Here is a 20,594-nt window from a genome sequence, read left to right as displayed (position 1 = left end):
GGAAGCACTTTGCTACAGCACATGTGTATTAGAATTTGGGAATCTCATTCCAGGTCATCTTCAGTCCAGCACGGCTTCTAAGAGCGTGGCTCCTTTCCTGAGCACCTCAGAAAGCAGAATCCTGATCACAGCATTTCTTTCTTAGATTTAGTATTCTTGGCTGCCACCTGTGAGGAGGAAAAACAATCTTTTGAATGACTTTGAATATATGTGCTTTAATACTTAGCGAATTCATTTTAATGTTCTAGGATAAAGTTTTTTATCTACTTAGTGTGTTACAAGTAACTTGGTTTGATAGATATAGATATAGCTATATCTATAGATATATAGAGATATATATATATGGGGGGATGGGGGGTTAACCTAAAGAATGAGGGAACAGTAGTCCTCATTACTTCATACATTTCTTTAGGAAATCTACTGTGCATCTAAATTGTTGCACAGTAAAGAAAAATGTTCTTCCTTGATGCAGATCTTTTAGAATATTCCTGCATTTCTTGCAAATTACAAAACAAAGAACCTTAAAAATACTGTTTTACCTTACTGATAGACCTAAGAATGAAAAAAACCAACATTTTTTTTTTTGCAGCAAATCCGTTAACTGTTATACAATAATCATACCCAAAACTCTTATAAAATTAATTTTGTGAAGAACAGCTAAGTGATACACTGTGTTCTTATCTCACAGCTAAAGAGGATACATTTCCTTATGCTCCTCTCATAATAGGCTCATGCCAAAGTTGTTACCATTCTGCTACAGAAGTGTTGTAATAACAACTTACCTTTCTTTTTTTTTAGTCAGTTGGTTTTTACTGAGCTTTGTTATTCCACATATGCTCTTCTGCTGGAAGCTTTTATATCAGAAAGCCTTTGAAGAGTGGGACTAGGTCTTTAAATCTATCTGGAAGCAGTGTGGTTTCTTTTACCTTGGCTGTTACTGCTGCTCACATTATTTTATTTCCAGGTAGTGAGCGCAATGTATTTGTCAGGTTCTCATGAAAAAGGCAATACACATTATCCAAAACTTTGCAACACAGTATCAGTTTCTGTCCCACTCAAGTTTTTCCTTCCTCTTCAGTCTCTTCAAAAGGTTGAAAATGCAGTTTATACACCAGCATATTTTCCAGTACTTTTGGAAACTTTATTTGACACTAAGTATCAGAATACCATTTACCTTGAAACAGTAACTGAACTCTTTGTCCACAGATATTCTTACAGGTTCTTCTATGTTCAGGTACCTTCTGAGACCTATCAGAGATTCTACTGAAACGTTGACATTTTCCTGCTGAGTTCATTTCTCTCCTGACTCATGAAGCATGGAGGCTCATTTTTACTTTACATCTTGCCCTTAGTTTATTGAAAAGGCACCCGTTATTTCTGAATGGATGCATATGAATTCCTCAGTTTTGCTAACCTGTTTTTTCCAATTACTGACTGTTTTCTACCATTTCTCTCAAAAAATTCTGGACTCAGTTCCCTGGGACAGGAGCTGCAATGACTAAAGAGCACACTAGCCTAAAGTCTGAAGAGACAAGGAAATTACTTGAAGTCACATAATAGCTGAGGTTTAAAAGATCAATTATGTACGTATTGTTCTTTGCGATATCTAATTCTCAAAATAAAGCATAAAGTTTTCCTCAGCTTTCTAATCAGAACATCCATTCTCCCAAATAACTAAAGGTGCTAACTTTGAATTGCTGTACAGAACTGAAGAGGGCTCAAAGCAAACATCAACCCTTTATTTTCTGATAATTTTCTTGTTGAAGAACAGAAAAGCAGGAACTGTGTCAACTCCTAGATTACCATACAGAGCACAGTCACAGCATATATAGGCAGGCACATTAACCAGCCCACAGGAACACAGCACAAGCTACAGCAATCAGACATAACCCAGGGCACATGCTCCAGCTCTAAGCTGCTTCACCAAACCGGCACAACTGCTTTTAGCCACAAAGCCAAACAGCTCCATAGCGTGGAATAACACACAGTGCTCTCAAGCCGCTCACCACAATAGACATACGCCCATGGAGCACACATGCAGAACATTGCATCCCACACATCTCTCTAACTTCTGTTTAATGTTTAAATCTTTCCTGCTAATTTATGGTCAGCTCTCAAGTACTGCATTTCATGAGCAGAGTGAGGATTTCAGCGCCTGTCATCCTGCCCTTGACCTATGCTCCTGTGCTGTTCATGACAGGATATCCCACCATCCATAAGGTTGGTGCTCCCTCCAGGGTTGTTAACTATGCTTAACAAGTTCTGTAATAGAGTGGCATGAAGATGCAAATCCTATAATAGGTGGAACTACTTTTTGAGTTCCCTATAAATGAATTAGTGTACTAATGGACTGGATGCTGTGCTTTATACTTCTACCCCTACAGGTCTTTGCAGATTATAAAAAGCAATAATTAATCCTTAAAAAGGACATGAAATAAAAATATTATTCTCAATTCATTATTTGTTTGGGTCATCCTCTGGAGTTAAATTGAAAGTTTAACAACATTCATATCCTTACAACAGTTCCCTGCAGTGTAGCATGCAAAAGTAATGTTTAATGTTTCATGTGGCTCTTCGGGCTTCAAACGCAATTCCTACAGCTGTTATGTAATATTTCTGTCACATGTGAGGAACAATTTTCCCCAAGAATTAAATCTGCTGATATAATTTGGTCAGCATCATCATCACCCTTTTGAGCCATGTACATAAACATACTAAAACATCAGGTTCCATTGTTGGTCCTAATGTCCTTCCCTTCGAACGACTGCTACTTCAGTTTCCCTGGTTGTGTGCCCCTTACACCACCTCTCTCACCTCAGGCTCCCGGATGACAGCGAGTCTCAAAAAGAGGCGATGAAAGGCCAATGTCACCAGGCCTGCAGCAGGCTGCCATTGATGGCCAGTAGACCTGAGTGGAACAGGAATGATGCTGGGAACATAGAGGGATACCAGAGTAAGGGATGATCACTGAAGGACACGATACTAGAATGATATGGGCTGAGGATTCCAGTTGTCCTGTGAATATACCATAGGTGTGAGGGTGACAAAAAGCAGATAGGGACTAAAACGATACGAGGAGGTAGATGAAATCTCCTGTCAATGAAGGCCCTGGCAGATTCAGAAAACCACATTGAAGGAACTCACTCAGTAGATCATGCTACTGTGATACTCACGGCTCGCTCTCTCCTACTGCCCACCAGAGAAGGAAGAGCACCCATCATGAGCTGGGGAATGCATGGAGGCTGGACAGGACTGCGGTATCAGCCTGCACAGGGGAAGCAAGAACACAGAATCCAGGATGGTGTGGAAGCCTCCAGGTCTTACCTGTGACTCACTTCCAAGTTGCCTTACCTCCACAGCAGAGATTGCTTCAAAAAGATGAAAATCACCAGTTTAGAGGGGTAATTTGGAAGGGCTTTTAACGGTGAAGACAACAGGGAGGGTTACCCCAGCAGGTAACTGATATCACGTTAATTAAGGGAATCTTCCAAAAGACGGCCAAAGCATCTAATCAAGCTGCATTGTAGAACACATCCACCTTACTACTAATATAATTAATCCTTTGTTACAGTGCTGGGTTTCTCATCCTAATATGTATCGCATATAAAATCCAATGATCAGTACTGCTAGTGGTGACTCCTGCTTGACTCACAAATAACACTACATGACTGGAGTGCCTCTTCCATACAACTTTTTCAATGAAATATTTCCCAGTTATGGATTTATCATTCTTTTCTTGGAGTATAAAATCGAATAGATTTCCACTGAATTTGTTACCATATGCCAGTAAATCTCCTATTCCTTAAAAATGAATTTAATTATTTATTTTTCTTTTTCCTCACATACCCAATCTTTCAGCCACTCTTCATATGCGTTGTCTCTATGGTCTGTTTGCAGATGAACTTTGTGTTTTTCACTGAATATCTGCAAAGGGCTGTATTTCCACACACGACTGGTAATCAGTCTTGTATGTGAAGTAAAGGCAATAAAAAGTTTAAAAAAGGTACTCTGGCAAGCGCTTGCTTTTTTAAAATGTCTGTTTCCTATCATGGATTTTGTTTCCGCGGGCCAGAAATGCATGTAAATCTTCCCCTGTCTTCAGGTTACTTATATATTGGGACTGGATGAAAGCCCATTTTCTTCATATCTTTCTGTTATTCATTAGTCTTTTTCAGCAATAAACTAGTGTACGAATATGAAACAAAACTACAAATGAAGTTGCAGAATATAGATAGTCACAGTGCACAGTCAAGAAAAATTGCAATGTCCATTGCCCTGAATGTGAGCCCTGGGTTCTCAGCCTTGTTAAAAAAAAAATAAATCAAATGGACTTCTATTTAAAAAAAATCATTATCAAAAACTGACTTTGAAGCAGAGACATAACTGATACCACTAACAATATTGTCAGAGGCTGAGAAGACTTCTTATAAAGGCAGTTCATACCTAGTATGAGCAAGAACTTTGCTTAAGGCAGTGTTTGTCTTTGTAAGGCTCTGTGATGATACTACTTCCTTTCAAAAAATATTTGATTTATAAAAAAATGAAGCAATTGCCTTAGTTTACTAAACAAACCTGCAAATGATGTAAATTTGACATTAATTTCTCAGTATTAACCTGACCTTACTTTCCTCTGTCCTCGAGTGTTAAAATTACTCCACGCCATCTAACACTTCTGTTTGTGCCACTGCCTCCATTGTGGAGGGGTTGTTTTTAATTCAAATTGGTTATTTCAATTTTTGAGGGCCTATTTTCTTTTAAGCCACCATTGCTAATATCATGGAAATCTGTAAGTATATTTAGGCAGAAACTCCTACCCAGAGAACCAAAGAAAAGGGAACACACAAATCAAAACCAGTTTGGGGAATGCTTCTTACTAAACCAAACCAGAACAGCTCCAGAATTCTTAATGCAGTCCACAAACAGGCACTTCCCTTTTGCCCAATAAATTTTTACATCTTTCTGCCAGCAGTGAACTTCGTTTTTAATATACCATATATTTCCCTGGTGCTTTGGCTAAAAGCAAAAACCGCTGCAGTTTAACTACATCATTTTGACTTTTGATATAATACAAGCACAGACACGTATATTACCTTCTATTCTTCTCATTGTAACTGTAGAGGGAAGAAGCAAGTCTCTTTCTTTCAATTCTGTACCTTGCTGCTGTTCCCATCTGCTCTAAGAGGCTGTGATCAGCTGTTCCACCTACTTTACTAAGAGCTTGCGTACACATTGCCCTTGGATATCTTAATTTTCTTACATCAGCTGGTTTCCTTATGACTGTTTCACAAGGGCGTCTGTGTATTGTTATCCGAAGTGCTTATCTAAAATAAGTCCAGCATTTCCTCCTGACTGTGACAGAGGTAAGCTGCTAGTTGATTTTCTGGAGCCAAAATACGTTCCCCTGGGACTTCAAGGATATGGAAGACATAAGCTGTATTACTGAAGTTCCAAGGATATGAAATAGCACATAGCACTATGTAATAAAAGGATCAAATGAACAGAACATACACTGAAACATGACAATCAAAATGCATAGTGAAATAAACCTTCCCCCATTTATAAGATCTCTAACAGAAGATCAAGGCTAGCCAGTACTTAGACTCAGTCCTTAAGTGTTGGTAGGTGCTCGATGCCTGAAATCCACTGAGCATCATTCTGTAGGTGCTCAAAGACACTGAAATCTGATAAACACCATGGATAGTCTGCTCTTAAAACTCTTGGTTACAACGTGTCACTAAATACACTTTTTCAAAAACCAAAGACACAGATTATTAACTGGAACAAAGGAATGAATGAATACGTATCAAGCACAAGGAGCTAGTTCTTAATTTTAAAATTGTTTCCATAACTTAGACTAGAAAAAATAAAAGGTGCTTAAAAATGCATATTCCTTAAATCTTAGACTGTTATAAGAAAGCTGTTGACTTTTCTGAGCATTCTTCCTCTATTGAAAACTTACAGTGACCTGAATATAAACGACCCTCATCTCTAAATGAGGGTCAACCATGGCAAATACTTTCACCAGCACTGGCTGATGTAGTCCATTACATGTTCTTTCCCCCATTACATTTTATTAAGTCCTGGTATGTTTGTCAGTTTCTGCGTGTGAGCAGTTTTAATTACTATTGCCTTCCTTTCCCCCCACCCCCGAGTCTGAGTAATTTTAATCTCTCCCTTTTGTCTCCTATCACCAAATACAAGTAAAGAAACTAAGTTAATTTTTGTAATAGTGTATTTACCATACAGCTACAATCTTCTACCTAAATTAAAAGCAAATTAAGATGTATTTTAAATTAGACGGAAATGCATAGAAAAAATAATGCTCTAGAAATAGAAGCAGGCTAATCACAAACAAAGCTAATAGCACAATTACAAAGCTTCCCATAAAAACAAAGCCAAAAGTAAACATAAATGTCTAAAAAGAGTGAAACCCCCTGTTCTCTTATTCAGACAGGCAGGCAGCCACATTTAGACCCTCACACATTTCACAATAGCTGTACATCTAAAATACAGATACTGGGCCATTCCTAAGTGCCATATTATAGGATGGCAGGTGCCAAAATTCTGCTCCTGAAATCAATAACTTCAGGGAAAACCAAACTCTATCAACCTACTGAGGACCTTCTAAATATCTTTCTTTTTTAGACTCTTCACTATCCTTCTGACTGGGTTGAACATTAAGGATTAGCATAAAGCACATAATCTTATCCCAGCTATTAATACTATTAGTCTTTCATTCTACCCACACTAACCCACAATCATAATATCACCGATTATTGTTTAGAGAGGCCATAAGCTGCAAGGCATAAAGCACTGCTGGCAATGGCAGTACCCCATAAAAGAGCTACCACAAAGCAAGCTGAATTACTGCAAAAAGTGTTGAATAACTTTAAAATTATTTAAAATACAGATGGGCGCTACGACTATTTGACCAAGTGTGTTTAAGGAAGTCACCTGTCTAATTTGCTTCTTGATCCTCCATAGGATGTGAAGCAATGATAACAGAAGTTCCTTCAACCTCCCACATTTTTTACATCATTGAATTGCTTACAGATCACTAACAAAATCTTAAATTTTGTCTAAAACTAGAGGTTTGAACCTATGGTGGAAATTAGAGATTTATTTTAAATAATGTCTGTACTTAATGCATGCTGAGTTTTGACTAATACTAAGAAGGCACATCACATTCTTAACTGATAGTATACTTCCATTTTTAGCTTAAGTAACCAAAAGCAACATGATGAAGAGTGCGTGGGTGAAGATATCAGATATCCCGGCATCTGCCTGGAACAATCTCTGCCCCCCTTGGAGCTCCTTTGTTTTGGCTTGTTTTGTTTTGAGCTGCAAGAACTCCGCAAATGGGTGTTCCCAGCTTCTGGCAGCCATATGTGCTGCCTACCATCTGTTTTCACTCCACTGTGCTATGGAGAAAAACATACTTTATTTTTAGTGTTCTACATTTCCTGATGTAGAACATAATAGAGATTATATCTCACATCTAAGCCACTATATATGAAAAGTTTTCTGTGGATAACTTATGAGTAAAGGCAACAGATTATCACACAGGATCAGATGAGAGACTTTTCATTAGCTACTTCCCAGTGCAGTATGTAATTTATACTGAAGTTTGTTTGATTCCTGTATACCTGTGCTTTCTCTCTACACTGCCTCCAAGGGGTTTCCTTCATATGTCTCAAAGATACATTTTCCCAGCAGCTTCCTGGGGTGTAGGAAATTACTACTACAATTTTGTGGGTTGCCACTAGTGGTTGCTGTTCTGCATACAGCATTCAGAGTCAAAATAGGCCATGAAGAAATAAACAGCTGTATGATCAGCCGCAGAGGCCCAACAGCGCAGTACAATAAACATGTCTGAAAGGAGGAATTCTGTGCACAGGCCCCTCCTCCCAGTTCTGCTGGAAATCACACACTCCAAAATTAGTTCGCAGCCATTAACTGGATAGCATAGTATTTACATAAAATTCAAATGAAAAGATTACACTATTAAACCTCAGTGCAGCTTTGGAGGGCACCCATGGCACAGTGGACAGCCAGTAATTCTTTATAATGCACCAAAGTAAATTGAAATCTAGAAAACATCACTGGTTTTACCTATATTGGCCTTAAGCCACACATTTCTAAGCAACAGTACTTTTTCTTTCCCCATTTGACCTCATTTTCAGACTTTTAAGAAGCTGAATAAGCACTGACTTTCATGTACATATGCCATGATCAAAATCTCCTATAACTCAACCAGTATCACATAATCGCCAGCATAACTTAATATCCATACTTTTAGAGCACATTGCAGCACAGATCTTTCCACCATATAATACTGCCAGGACACTCTAAGTTATTATTAAGCAACTATTAATGAAGAATTTATTAAAAGTTGCACTGAAATAGAGATCAGTTGAGAAAAAGTGCCCTTAAGAAAGCTTATGTATGAAGAGATTAAAAAAATTCTCTGTTTGTACAGTACCTCAAAAGACACCTGAAAGAGCTGCCCTTTTTCAAGTAAGGTCTATTTAATCTGAGGTTTTTACTTATTAATTCGTTCCTAAAATAAGATTTTTATTCATTGTATGTGATCTTACAAATAGAAAGGTACTTCTTGATTAGACTGGCGAGGCATTTTTCAATCTTTTTAATTCATTCTAACATTTTAATAATGGACTTGAACTACTCTGTTTGAGTATATGATTTTATTAAGTTATCTGCAGCAATCACTCTTCCCCCAGAGATTCTGACCAAAATTGTGAGAAAATTACTTTTATTCTACCACTTCTAAATTTATTCTGCCTTCTGCTTTCAAACTATCAAATACAGTTAAGCTGTTCTGCAATTCCTCATAGTCCTCTACCTGAAATAACAGAAGATGAGAAATAATTTCTGTCCTAAAGCAGGATCTTTTTCAGCTATCAAAATCATGAAGCAGAAACATTTTTGTTGACTAGTATCACTAAGTCTTTTTCCACCTATTTTCTTCCAATATCTAAAATACTTTTCTGTTGGGTTCCCACTCAAAATCTTACAATTAACACTCAGCTGAAACTGAACATAAGAGGAGTTGTGAATGGAGACTGGCAAATTCACTCTGAGTTAGTCAAGTGTAGATTAACACTGTTCTATACAGTTCCCTGCCATTCATGTTTTTCCAAATCAAGGGAGTGAGATGCTCTCTTTCTAATCCTCATAAACTTGTCAATTTACATTCTGAAGTAAAAGTGTATAATTGATCACACATCATTCTGTCACTCCTGAGCTGCCATAATCTAGTGTTTCAGATGTCTGTGGTATAATTTTGACACCTATGCTCAACTGTGCATAGTTTCCTAATAAAATCTGAACACTCTTACATTTGCTTAGATTTGTTGAAAAGTCAGCAAACATTTATTTCAATGGAAATTATTTTTGACAATAATTTCAAATCAATACAGTGGTTGGAAGGGTCAGAAGAAAGGAACAAAAAGCTTTAAAACCACAGATGCTGCTAACATCATCCCTAATTCTCACTTATTTTAAAATAAAACTATATCTTGAACTTTGCATTATAGTCCTATAATATAAAATGTCTTGTACAATCCAGCCACAGCCCTCTTCCAATTCTTTGATAAAGACTACCTAATCTGAGCATTCACTTTATTCATGGCACAGCTACATCTGACACCTCCTGGCCAGCAGTTTTTATTATATTCAATGCAGAGAAATTTAAACAGTACAGTAAGAGACAGAAAAATTGCATATACTTTTACATCAAATTTGGGAAAAGCATTCAAAGCAACTCAGAACAACAGCTTAAAAAGTGATCCCAGCCTACACGCTTAATAAGTCTTTTTAAAAGCAGGTAAATTTGAACGTATATAATTAAAAAGTATTTATAATGAATAATCTATTTCTTCATAGAAAAAAATCTTATTCAGTTTTAAGTCTTAATTTCATACCACAGGTCATGACAATTTTAGATACATAATAAACACTTCTTTCAAAATCAGTTTATTTTCCTAGCACACCATCCAATTTCCGGCATTTCTAGGTATTAAATGCAAGTTTAATATTTAGATATATAATGAGACCATTTTAAGATTGCTTCAATATTTATCTTAATTTCAGCTCTTCTGATTATTGTTCACTTAAAATGTCTAAGTCTTCTATTATTCTTTAAAATATTTGAAAATCATCAAAAGCATCTGTTGTAATTCAAAATGGAATTCATACTGCTTTTCCAAGGACTAATTATTAAAAAAATGCAGCAAGCCAACCCCAAAGCTCAAAGTTAAAATCAATTACAGTTGTTCTGTGCTCTTACGATCATGTTTTGCTTCCTAAAAACTGTTTCATAATAAAGTTTAAAAAAAGGTATTTAATGGTTCAATCCCTTAATTTTCTTGTTTGTTTTTAAAGCAAAGAGGGTTTTATTTTGATGTTTACCTATTCAATACATGTGCAGTTTCAAGTTGACTAAATGGAAGCAGTGAAACAGGAAATAAGCTGCCAGCCGGATAAACAGGAACTGCCAACCAAATCTTCATGTTGCATTCATGGTATGATGTCTTCAAGGAACTCAAAGAACAGCTTTTCAGCTTCTCAGAGGTCAGTGAGTTTTATAATTATCTCCAAGCAATTTTCTCCACATCCTGTTAAGCTGTCTCTAAACAGCTGTGTGTGTTGCCATGCACTTTCACCATCCCCTCCATTCAGAATTGCTTCCAAAACAACTTCCGTTGCACCAGAAAAATCTGAACAGGAGCAAAGATTTTTGTCTATTGGAGGAAGAGAGAAACAATTCAGTAAGACACTACTGCAGACACCATATAATGCTAGAATGCATGTTAAAAAGGGTAGCTTGAAATGAATATTTAAGGATCTCAGTTGCAACTGCTCAAATTCATTTGTCAATCAGTGGCAGAAAAAAACAGCTGCAAATTTTTAGTTATTATTTCTTTAGTGCTCACGCTCAGAGGATCTAGTCACGGTTGAAGCCACTGCACACAGAAGTATCTATCTTTCCTAGTAAAACACACAATTATCTTGTATTCACTCTGTGTTCTTGCCAACCCTGCTCTGTTGAGATAGGGCTGTGTATATTAATAAAATCGGGTTTTGTACCAGTTTTGTTTAAATGCACAGTATTTTCTTGACCTTGCTAAGAAAGACCTAGTTGGAAAAATCAAAATGCATTTATTTGTAATTCATGTTTAGTATCTGCACAGTGCTTTGTCCATATAAACTATTTATTTCCAGGTACACCTTTGCTGCATGATATAATTAGTTTTTTAAATTCCATGCTTACCTCCCATCAAAGCAATTTCTGCTGTTGGAGAGTAAAGTCTCCACTTTATTCTTCCACTATGAAATGTCTGACTGCTTGTCCTAACTGAAATGTTTTCTATTTTCAGACCAACTGATTTGCATTCAAACTTCCAGCTGACAGAAGCAGAGGATGACCCCTCTTTTCGGGCTAAATATACCTAAATGGAAAGATGACATAGTCAGCATGTCAAAACTGAGATGATCAACTCACACCTAATTAGTCATTGTAACAAGGACATAAAACCTTAAGAGAAAACGCTTTCATTCTCTATGAAGCTTCTGAACCTTTAAAACTGTAAATAGTACAATTTTGTATTTAATTTCATTCTCAAACCTTAAATCCATTCCAGAGTTAGGTAACACATCCATCATCCTTTACTGGGAACAATAATCTATTTCAACATGCTTAGTGAAGTTTAAGCCACAAAAATACCTAACCTTATTATTTTTAAAAAAGCAGACTTCTGGTTTTTAGATAAATGCACAGGCCCATACACGATTTCATTCTGGTTGTTCAGTATTGCTGATGAAGACAACTGTGTAATAAGTTTCTTGGATACTTCAGATGTGGCTGCTGGCTGCTTTCCTAGTACTTGACATGCCCTGGTTAAAGCAAATCATACATGCTAGCTGCATATAAATTCTGTATTCACGTTATATGAGCTGTTAGAGATTTGCATAATATAATGTAGTCCCAGTGCTGTTCTAAACTCCACCCAGCTGAACAGTCAAGCTCATATGTTAACACTCTTTAAAGTTACTATGAACCCTCATAAAAATTTCGTAATAAGCATTCAATGATCCTTTCAAGTCCAGGATCTATTATCAGCAAATCAAGATACTGGACATCACAGATTAAAGAGTCAAAACTGTCACGATCCTTTCAGAATCCTTCATTAAGAAAGCTTATCAAAATTCTGTCATGTCCAGGCTTCTGATTAATGTGATGTTGAATGGATTGAGATAGCTCTTTAGGTTTTAATCTGGAAAGAACATCCCTGAATAAAACAATAATAAAACACAGTAGTTTTATTAAAGATCCTACCCTTATACAGAAATGTCATTGACAGACAATAAAATGGAGTTTTAGTGTTACTATGTACCCGGCACAAAAATGTTAAGTCTCCAAAGGTGCAAGGTGTTACACTGAAGATCACCTATGAAAATGTAATAATTTAACCTGCTTTCAGATGAACATCATCTTAATGTTCACGAAAGTGCTGCTCTCCACATCATTTTTTTAAGTACCACAGTCCAGATTCAACTGAATTGCCATATTTGATTAAGGAAAACACTCCATTAATTTGTACCTGGTTGAGCTGCAATAAACATAGGCTTTTAGGGATAAAACCTAAAAGATTAGCCTGGCTCATCCTTCATAAAAATATCCATGCATTTAGTATCTTTTTGATACACTGGAGAAATTCTTTTGGAAAACAAGCTTTTAGAAACTCACAGATTTCAGATATACAAGTTCTTACATTCTTCTTATCACCTACTGCGTTCTGCTTGTTTGAGCCCTGGATGCCAAGCTATCTCTGGGTAGTCTGATTAAATTTGTGTTTTGTACTTGTCTAAGTTTTATACCATAAAATAAAGTGACACTGAATAGCAAGAAAATACATAAATACATGAAAATGGCTATTACCAGACTGGCCAAGATTAGCACCTATCTGAATTGTTTTGATCCACAACATTGCAAAGACAGAATACATAACTGATGGTTCTTTTCTGTTACTCCTGGGCTAGTATCTCTTTACCTTTACTGTGGCCTTTACATCTAAATTCCTTTCAACTCATAACTACATAACAAATGCTATCAAAATATTTCTGTGAAGGTTCTTTCGGCTGATAAATTTCTTTGACAGCTGCTGAATCAAACTCCAAATCCCAACCTTGCAGATCTACTAGAGGCATCACAAAGAACATGCAAACCTCAAACAACCTTTCTCTCTGCTGTCTCCCATAATACAAACAACCCTTAACAAAAAGTAATTTCAGATTGATATACAGACATCATTCATGCAGGACGCTATTCCTGGAGAACTAACATGCCTAACCCACATGTCTGAGATATACTATATGGACCGGTAGCTCCTAAGTTCTCAAGGCCATCCTATCATCCTTTATCTACAGGTGCTGTTGAATACCAGGGTAACATCTTTCTGCCTGGTCATATAGACTGGTCCCTCTCTGTTATATCTGATTAGTAATGTTAAGCAGAACAGCAGACTCATAATTGGTTTCAGTGTAAAGACAGTTTCTTACAAACGTGAGGATGACTGATCACTAGAGACTTGAAGATACAACATGCTATCAGATTTTCAGCAGATCCTAGGGAAGCAGAGAACAGCTGCCCCTCATTCTGAGTCTTTTGTTACTTCTCTTTTCCTATTAGCCTACCCTGTTGTAACGTATTTTATATCATTCTCCAGCTTCTTCCCTTATTCCTTCCTTTTTATGTAGAATAAACTCTGCAAGCTATTCCCCCACTGCATTTAGCAAGTTAGGTATGTGTAGACCCAACACAGAAAACCTTGGAAGACAGTTATATAGTTAGCTCCATTTTTCATCAATGGGAAACAAACCATTGCCTAAGCTATAAGAATGTTCGGCCAGAGACCTTTCAAACTAGCAAAATGACCGGGGAACAAAGCAATAACATGCTATAGCCCCTGACAGGAATGCTCAGTTTCGCAGTTAGTGGCTGCTGCGGGAAAAGCTGTTTGCTAGTAGATGAACCCTTCCAATCCTACAAGCATCAGATCTCTTCTTCTTAGACTTGGAGCATATGACTCCTCTGCTGTGCAGTGTCCTGACAGATGGGAAGGAGTCTTGGCAAGGTATACAATAAACCAGATAACTGACAGCTTTTTGCCTTCTTACAGATGGAACTATAATATTTAAGATGACAATTTCTTTCTTTGGCTGTGTATCAAAAAGATATGACACACTATAAAGCTACTCTCCAAAACAAAACAAACTTTGGAGACAAGCGCTGCTTTTCAATAAAACAGCATTGTGTGCTTTCCCCAAACGCATAACAAACAAGCCATTTTTAAAAAATGTGGTGATTTAGCAGTGATTTTACCTATCTGCAAAGAACTTGGTCATCCTTTCTGAAAAGCAAGCTAAATTTATTTCCAGTTTCTTAAATCATCTGGCAACCTTACCTGAAGCTTAACAGTAAAAAAATTTACTAACATCAGCTAAATGACATGGGTACCAGGAGAGATTTTAATGCCACACACTGGCAAAAGTATTCTATTTCACAGAATCACAGAATGGTTTGGGTTGGAAGGGACCTTAAAGATCATCCAGTTCCAGCCCCCCTGCCATGGGGAGAGACATGTCCCACCAGACCATGCTGCCCAAGGGCCCATCCAACCTGGCATTGAACACTTCCAGGGATGGGGCATCCACAGCTTCCCCGGGCAATCTGTGCCAGTGCCTCACCATGCTCATTGTGAAGAATTTCTTCCTAACGTCCAAACTAAATCTCACCCCTTCCAATTTAAAGCCATTCTCCCTCGTAATATCACTCCATGCCCTTGTAAAAAGTCTCTCTCCAGCTTCCCTGTTGCCCCTTCAGGTACTGGAAGCTGCTCTAAGATCTCCCCGGAGCCTTCTCTTCTCCAGGCTGAACAACCCCAGCTCTCTCAGCCTGTTCTCATATCAGAGGTGCTCCAGCCCCCAGATCGTCTTCCTCTGGACCTGTTCCAACTATTCCATATCCTTCTTATGCTGGGGATTCCAGAACTAGACATAGGACTCCAGGTGGGATCTCACGAGAGCAGAGAAGAGGGGGAGAATCACCTCCCTCCTTGTTATCATAGTTTCATAACAGTTATCATAATTTTATGGTAGATTTTATGCTTTTAGTAATTGTTATCCTTACCATTTTCCAATCTGTTTCAACCTTTCTCCAGACAGACTCTGCTTTCCAAACACCTGCTTCCCAGCCAGTTATTTTTTCATTATTATTGGAAATCCGTGTATAACTATCTTCTACTACATTGTAAATGAGGTGGAAGAGTTTAGATGTCTTCTCTTTTCCAGAGGGAACAAAAATTACTTCTCTTCTTTTCTGTAAAAGGAAAAAAATACATGCATCTTCACACCCCAATACACTTCAGTAAGACTATGTTACTTTTCAAGAGCAAGCCTTGGTTTCCCAACACGTAATTTTTAACAGAGGTCATGGACAACAGCATTTCTGCAAAACAAAAGTTTCAAACCAGTTTCCTATACTAGACCTGCAATTTTTCCAGCGGGAGCAGTAATTTTATTTTTAAAAATGTCATATAACTACTTTTAGAAGTAAATTTTTAACAAATTAATATAACATTAGCAGATTTATATAAGAGATTAATAAGTTATGAATAAAAAAATTACATATTGAGTATATTTCTTGTACAACAAATAAACAAATGGCCATCTGGAATAGCAAATGTAATTCTGTGACCATCACTTACAGGCTCTTGTAAACGGCAGCTTACAAATCAGCTTCAAAAAAATTAAGGTACAGACCTCATAATTTAACAATACTACTATATTTTCTTAACATTTGTCATTGTTCTTATGAGTTTCAACAAAGCAGAAAGCAAATCTTCTGAACTACAGAAAACTCAAATAAAGCCTTAGATTCTCGAACTTAAACAATCCTAATAAAGTTCATTAATTTCATCTAACTGGTTCTATTTAGGATTGTCAGTCATTCTATATGACAAGTTTGATATAATGAGCGAAAGGCTAACTCACACCTTTGCATGCTTGCTTAAGCTAAATATGGCTATGGTTCTGGGAAACTGTATTTTAGCATAAAATAATTTAAAGTAAAATCTTTCTTACAGATATAATCAGAAAACATTGATACGAAAATCAACTGAGCTTATTATTCAAGATGTTGTTCCATTTACACAATCCTAATTGCTAACACATTGTTTTATTAAAATAAAAGTCGGTCAAAACCTACTTCCAAGCTTTAACAAATAGTAACTAATAATACAAATAAACATTTTTTTCAAGTTTTCCCAACTGCTTTCAACTGCCTTAAACTTTCTAGTTCTGTCGGACTGTAACTAAATAAGAGGAAAAACCCTTATTTTTTATTAATTTGTAAGAGCAAAACATACTTTAGATCAAGGATACTCAAACATTTTCAGAATGGACCACCATCAATCCTCAAAAAATACTTGTAGGTCTCTACTGAAGTCACATCAACTTGCACCCAATGCTTTTGCTAGTTTCACTGCAGTAAATCTATAGGCTCCCTACCACAAAGTGCTATTCCTCTGCAGACCATAATCACAGAACCGCTAGTTATCTACCCCTAAGATGGTCACCAGTGCAAAAGTTAAATACCTCTGAACCAATTTCACCTCTGGCTACTCGCCAAGCCATTGAACCTGATGTCCTTCCACCATATTCTCCAGGCTTAGGTGTTTTAGGAGAAATAAACTCAACAAGCTCCACAATTGTTCTTTCCAAGAGCTCTCTTCTTCTATTTTCTGACAAAGATCGTTGCCTCTGAAAACACATTTAAGAAACAAAGTAAAAACATCAGAAAAATCATATTTTTAATTCTGCCCTAGAGAGACATCAATAGGGGAAAAAAAAAATTGAAAAAACAGACTAATATTTGAAGTCTAGAGTGACTGTTAGAAACATTAATCTTACACCACATGTGCAAACACACATCAGTCACAACTGCATGGTTATTTGACAGCGGTGCTTTTTCTCTGAACTTTCATGCACTATGTGGATTTCTTTGAAAATAAAGTTTGTGCTATGTTTATAATACATTTGCTTGGATGATAAAATACTTGCGTAACATATTTTATAGTTATTCATAAGCATTCTGTACCATAGCTGTTCTTGATATTATCTGGGGGAAAGAGAAAGCAAGCATAATTTTGGGGTCAAACTTTTCCTCTCTAAAGTGGAGTGATCTGGTTGCAACAGTCTTGGTTTAGTGATTAAGGTCCAACAATGGATTCAGTTGGTCTCTAGAAGAGTTATTTCACAGTGACTGATTCTATCATAAACAAACTATGATATTTATATTATGCAGATATCAGAAAAACACATCACCTACACATCAAGGTAAATTAGTGGAAAAGAGAATGAATTACATAACACGCTTTTGTTGCCCACATGAATAAAAGTATGGGCAATTTTTTTTGTGCAAAACTTAAAAAGAAAAGTCATTGAGAGGCTGGGGTTTTGCATCTATGATTTTCACATCAAGTATACAAAGCTAGTATGTGAAGACTCTTTCCTTAGCTGTGGATATACCCACACAGAGTTGGAAAATGAAGTTCGACATCGAGTATGCAAATGATTACACATCATCAGTATTTCTACTTTGGTGATTGCCCAAGGCATGCACATTTAACCCTTGAGGACATGAAACTTCAGACCAATAAGTATTTGAATTATCTCAAAAGCAGCCCTGATCCCAGAAAGTTTTGCTATTAAGGATCAGAAAAGAGGGATTCAAAGGCCTTTTGTTCCAGGCAATTTGGAACTGGAAAACAGAAAGTAGATACAAAGAAATTATGAGAAACAGCACCAGCTGAACAAATTCCAGCTGCCAAATACCAGTTCTAACAAGGGGGAAATACACCTCTGCTTGTGTTGATGGATGACAAGCAGCGACTCCAGCAGTTCCTCATGAAACACCAGGCTTTCCTGAATCTAACACTTGCCCAAGCACTTGGGATATCCATATGCAGCACTACAGATCTGACTTCAGCTCAGATGAAGTTTGATATGGCTTACCCCAAGTTAACGGTATCAATCTATAATTTTCTTCAAGCCACTTTGATGTGGAGAAAGCCAATGTCAGGGGTCATCACCACTGAAATTAGTGATGCCACTCTGAGAACTGGTTGCCACTGCTGTGCAGCTGATGCAACAGCATCTGAAAAAAACTGTTAGAGAACAGTGCTTCAACTCAAAAGGGTGTTTCAGAAGACATGCCTCTTCCACGTATGATACAATCAATTGTAAAGAGTAAAAGTACCCTAACTCTTCTCATCTCCCCTAAGTAGACTCCTGCGTATAAATACCAGCAGCATGTAAGAAAGACATGCACAATGCTCAGACTCTGCAAAGATCAATACTGTCTGTGGTGGGAAACCCCATAACCGTGTTTCCTACAAGTGACATTATTATCAACAGCATTCATGTACTGAAATGGATTCCAAGAACTCCATTATCAACTGTCATGGCTCAGACTTCCTGCTTTTGTTTTTTCTCAGGTATTACCCTCTACACACAGGTTTACCTCAGAGGTATTGCAGGGTTGATTCCAGAATACTGCAATAAAGCGAATATCACAATAAAGGAAGTCACACCAATTTTTCGGTTTCCCAGTGCATATAAAAGTTATGTTTACACTACACTGTAGCCTATTAAGTGTGCAAGAGCATTATGTCTAAAAAAAAAATCAATGTACTTTCCTTAATTAAAAAGTTAAAAAAAAAATGCAATATCTGTGAAGCACAATAAAAAGAAGTATGCCTGTACATGCTCAGGCCCCACCTTTCTTTGGCAGACAGAAAGATTAAGAAGGAAGAGCGGTTGTGAAATGCAGCTTTAAATCAGTTCTGTGTGACATGTGAGTTAAACTGTTGATGCTTCCCAAAGGACTGTATTTTGGGAGACTGATAATCTGTAATAACCTGGACCCACTGCTGGGTAAGCAGTAGGTAAACTGAGGGTAGCAATTGTATTTCAAACCTTTATAAAAGAAATACTGGTTCAACTCACATCAGCCACCACGAGACAGTCACAATTCAACCAAAATTACTAGTTTTCCTTTTAAGGGCTGACCTGGCTGTAGCTATAATTATCCACAAATGCCACCAAACAATGGGACCTGGAGCAAACTAAAAACATTTTGTTTCCCTGCCCCACCATCCAATTTACAATAAAAGCAGTGAAAATTCTGGGTCCTCTCTCCCATTTTCTATCGCAGTAACATACTGGGATATTGGACTGGAACAGGACATGGCCTATTGTAGATAACATGCAATTGACTGGAGTAGAGTAGTGCCCATACAAAGCAAGTGAAGAAAAACTTTGTAATCAGGGTGTGATATGGTACTATAGCATAACATCAGATGATTGTTAATCTGCAGGCTACATCCTCACCCAGGAATGACCCAAATAAACTATGCACGGTACTTCTGAGAAGTAATTAAAAAAAAAAAACCTAAACAGTGTACTGAATAGATTAAATTATCCTTGCCTCTTCCATTCAACAGTGACAGTCACTCAACATCCTTTGAACTGTGGTGCTTAGTGGCCAAGCAGAAACAACAGACAGATATGCAGAGAAATATCTGAGCCATTGCTCTTTATGCAGGAAAACACAATAATGATCTCTTAGATTCCATTTTCACTGACATTGCAGTATAGGTGATAACCTATACAGTATAATGTGCTTCTCTGTAAGTGCAGCTTAGAAGAAGAGCTTGACAGACGCAGCGTTGGAGCTCCGCATCAAAAGATACCAAGCCTATAATCCTTCCTAGTGGAGAACTGGTCTTTAAGATATGACGGGAAAAGGGAAAGTTAGCGGCAGCCTCTGCCTGCATCAGTTATCTGCTGAATAGGTTGCAGCAAAGGAAACAGCATACTAGCTGAAATGGAGACTTGTGACTAACCAGTGTAATGGAAACGCGCCATAAAATGTCCTGGTAGTTCTAGGGGTAAGCTGCCTTACTCCTCCGCTGACCACAGAAGCTATTGAATACGATATCCAGATCCTCAGACAGCAACTTTTTAATCAACACTTGATTCCTAATGTATTTTCACCTTAGTCTGAACTTTAGGAAAAGCTCTTTAACTATGACAAAGAAAAACTGTTCTTTTAGCAATCCAATGACAAACTGCCTCTAAGTTACTGAAATCCAATTTCAACTATAACAGACAAAAGGGAAAAAAAAGGAGTAAGAGCTGTTATTTACAGGGATTATTTTTTTGTCAATTTAATAAATTAGTCACACATATTCTGAACAGCTACTAGGCAAAAGACAGGGGAGTACGAGTATCATTCAGCTTGCAGAAAAGGAGTGTAAGTTGCTGCTTAGAATAAGATGCCATCAAAAAGACTGACTAAAGGCGTTCCAACAGAACCACAAGAAAGCTTTAGCAATCACAGAATCACAAGGTTGAAAAAGACCTCCAGGATCACTGAGTCCAATCATATAATAATAATGCAAAGCTGGGATTTTCCATGTGTAGAGAAAGGAACATACAAGAAATGCAAC

At 37.2% G+C, this 20,594-nt stretch overlaps 1 protein-coding gene across 1 annotated transcript in view; it reads right to left on the bottom strand.

Moving 5' to 3' along the window:
- Positions 1-6,254: 6,254 nt before the first annotated feature.
- NGLY1 (N-glycanase 1) overlaps positions 6,255-20,594 on the bottom strand; it is a 28,228-nt gene continuing 13,888 nt past the window's right edge. The window contains exons 9-12 of the mRNA XM_054059051.1: positions 16,678-16,842; positions 15,212-15,400; positions 11,294-11,471; positions 6,255-10,763 (exon numbers count right to left, since the gene is read on the bottom strand). Coding sequence (XP_053915026.1) covers positions 10,588-10,763; positions 11,294-11,471; positions 15,212-15,400; positions 16,678-16,842 — 708 coding nt within the window. The 3' untranslated portion in view covers positions 6,255-10,587. The remainder of the gene's footprint in view (positions 10,764-11,293; positions 11,472-15,211; positions 15,401-16,677; positions 16,843-20,594) is intronic.

This window comes from Cuculus canorus, chromosome 2 (genome assembly GCF_017976375.1).
Source record: "Cuculus canorus isolate bCucCan1 chromosome 2, bCucCan1.pri, whole genome shotgun sequence".
NCBI classification, from domain to species: domain Eukaryota; kingdom Metazoa; phylum Chordata; class Aves; order Cuculiformes; family Cuculidae; genus Cuculus; species Cuculus canorus.
Note: the sequence above shows the minus strand (reverse complement) of the source record. Positions and strands in the feature narration are given on the sequence as shown.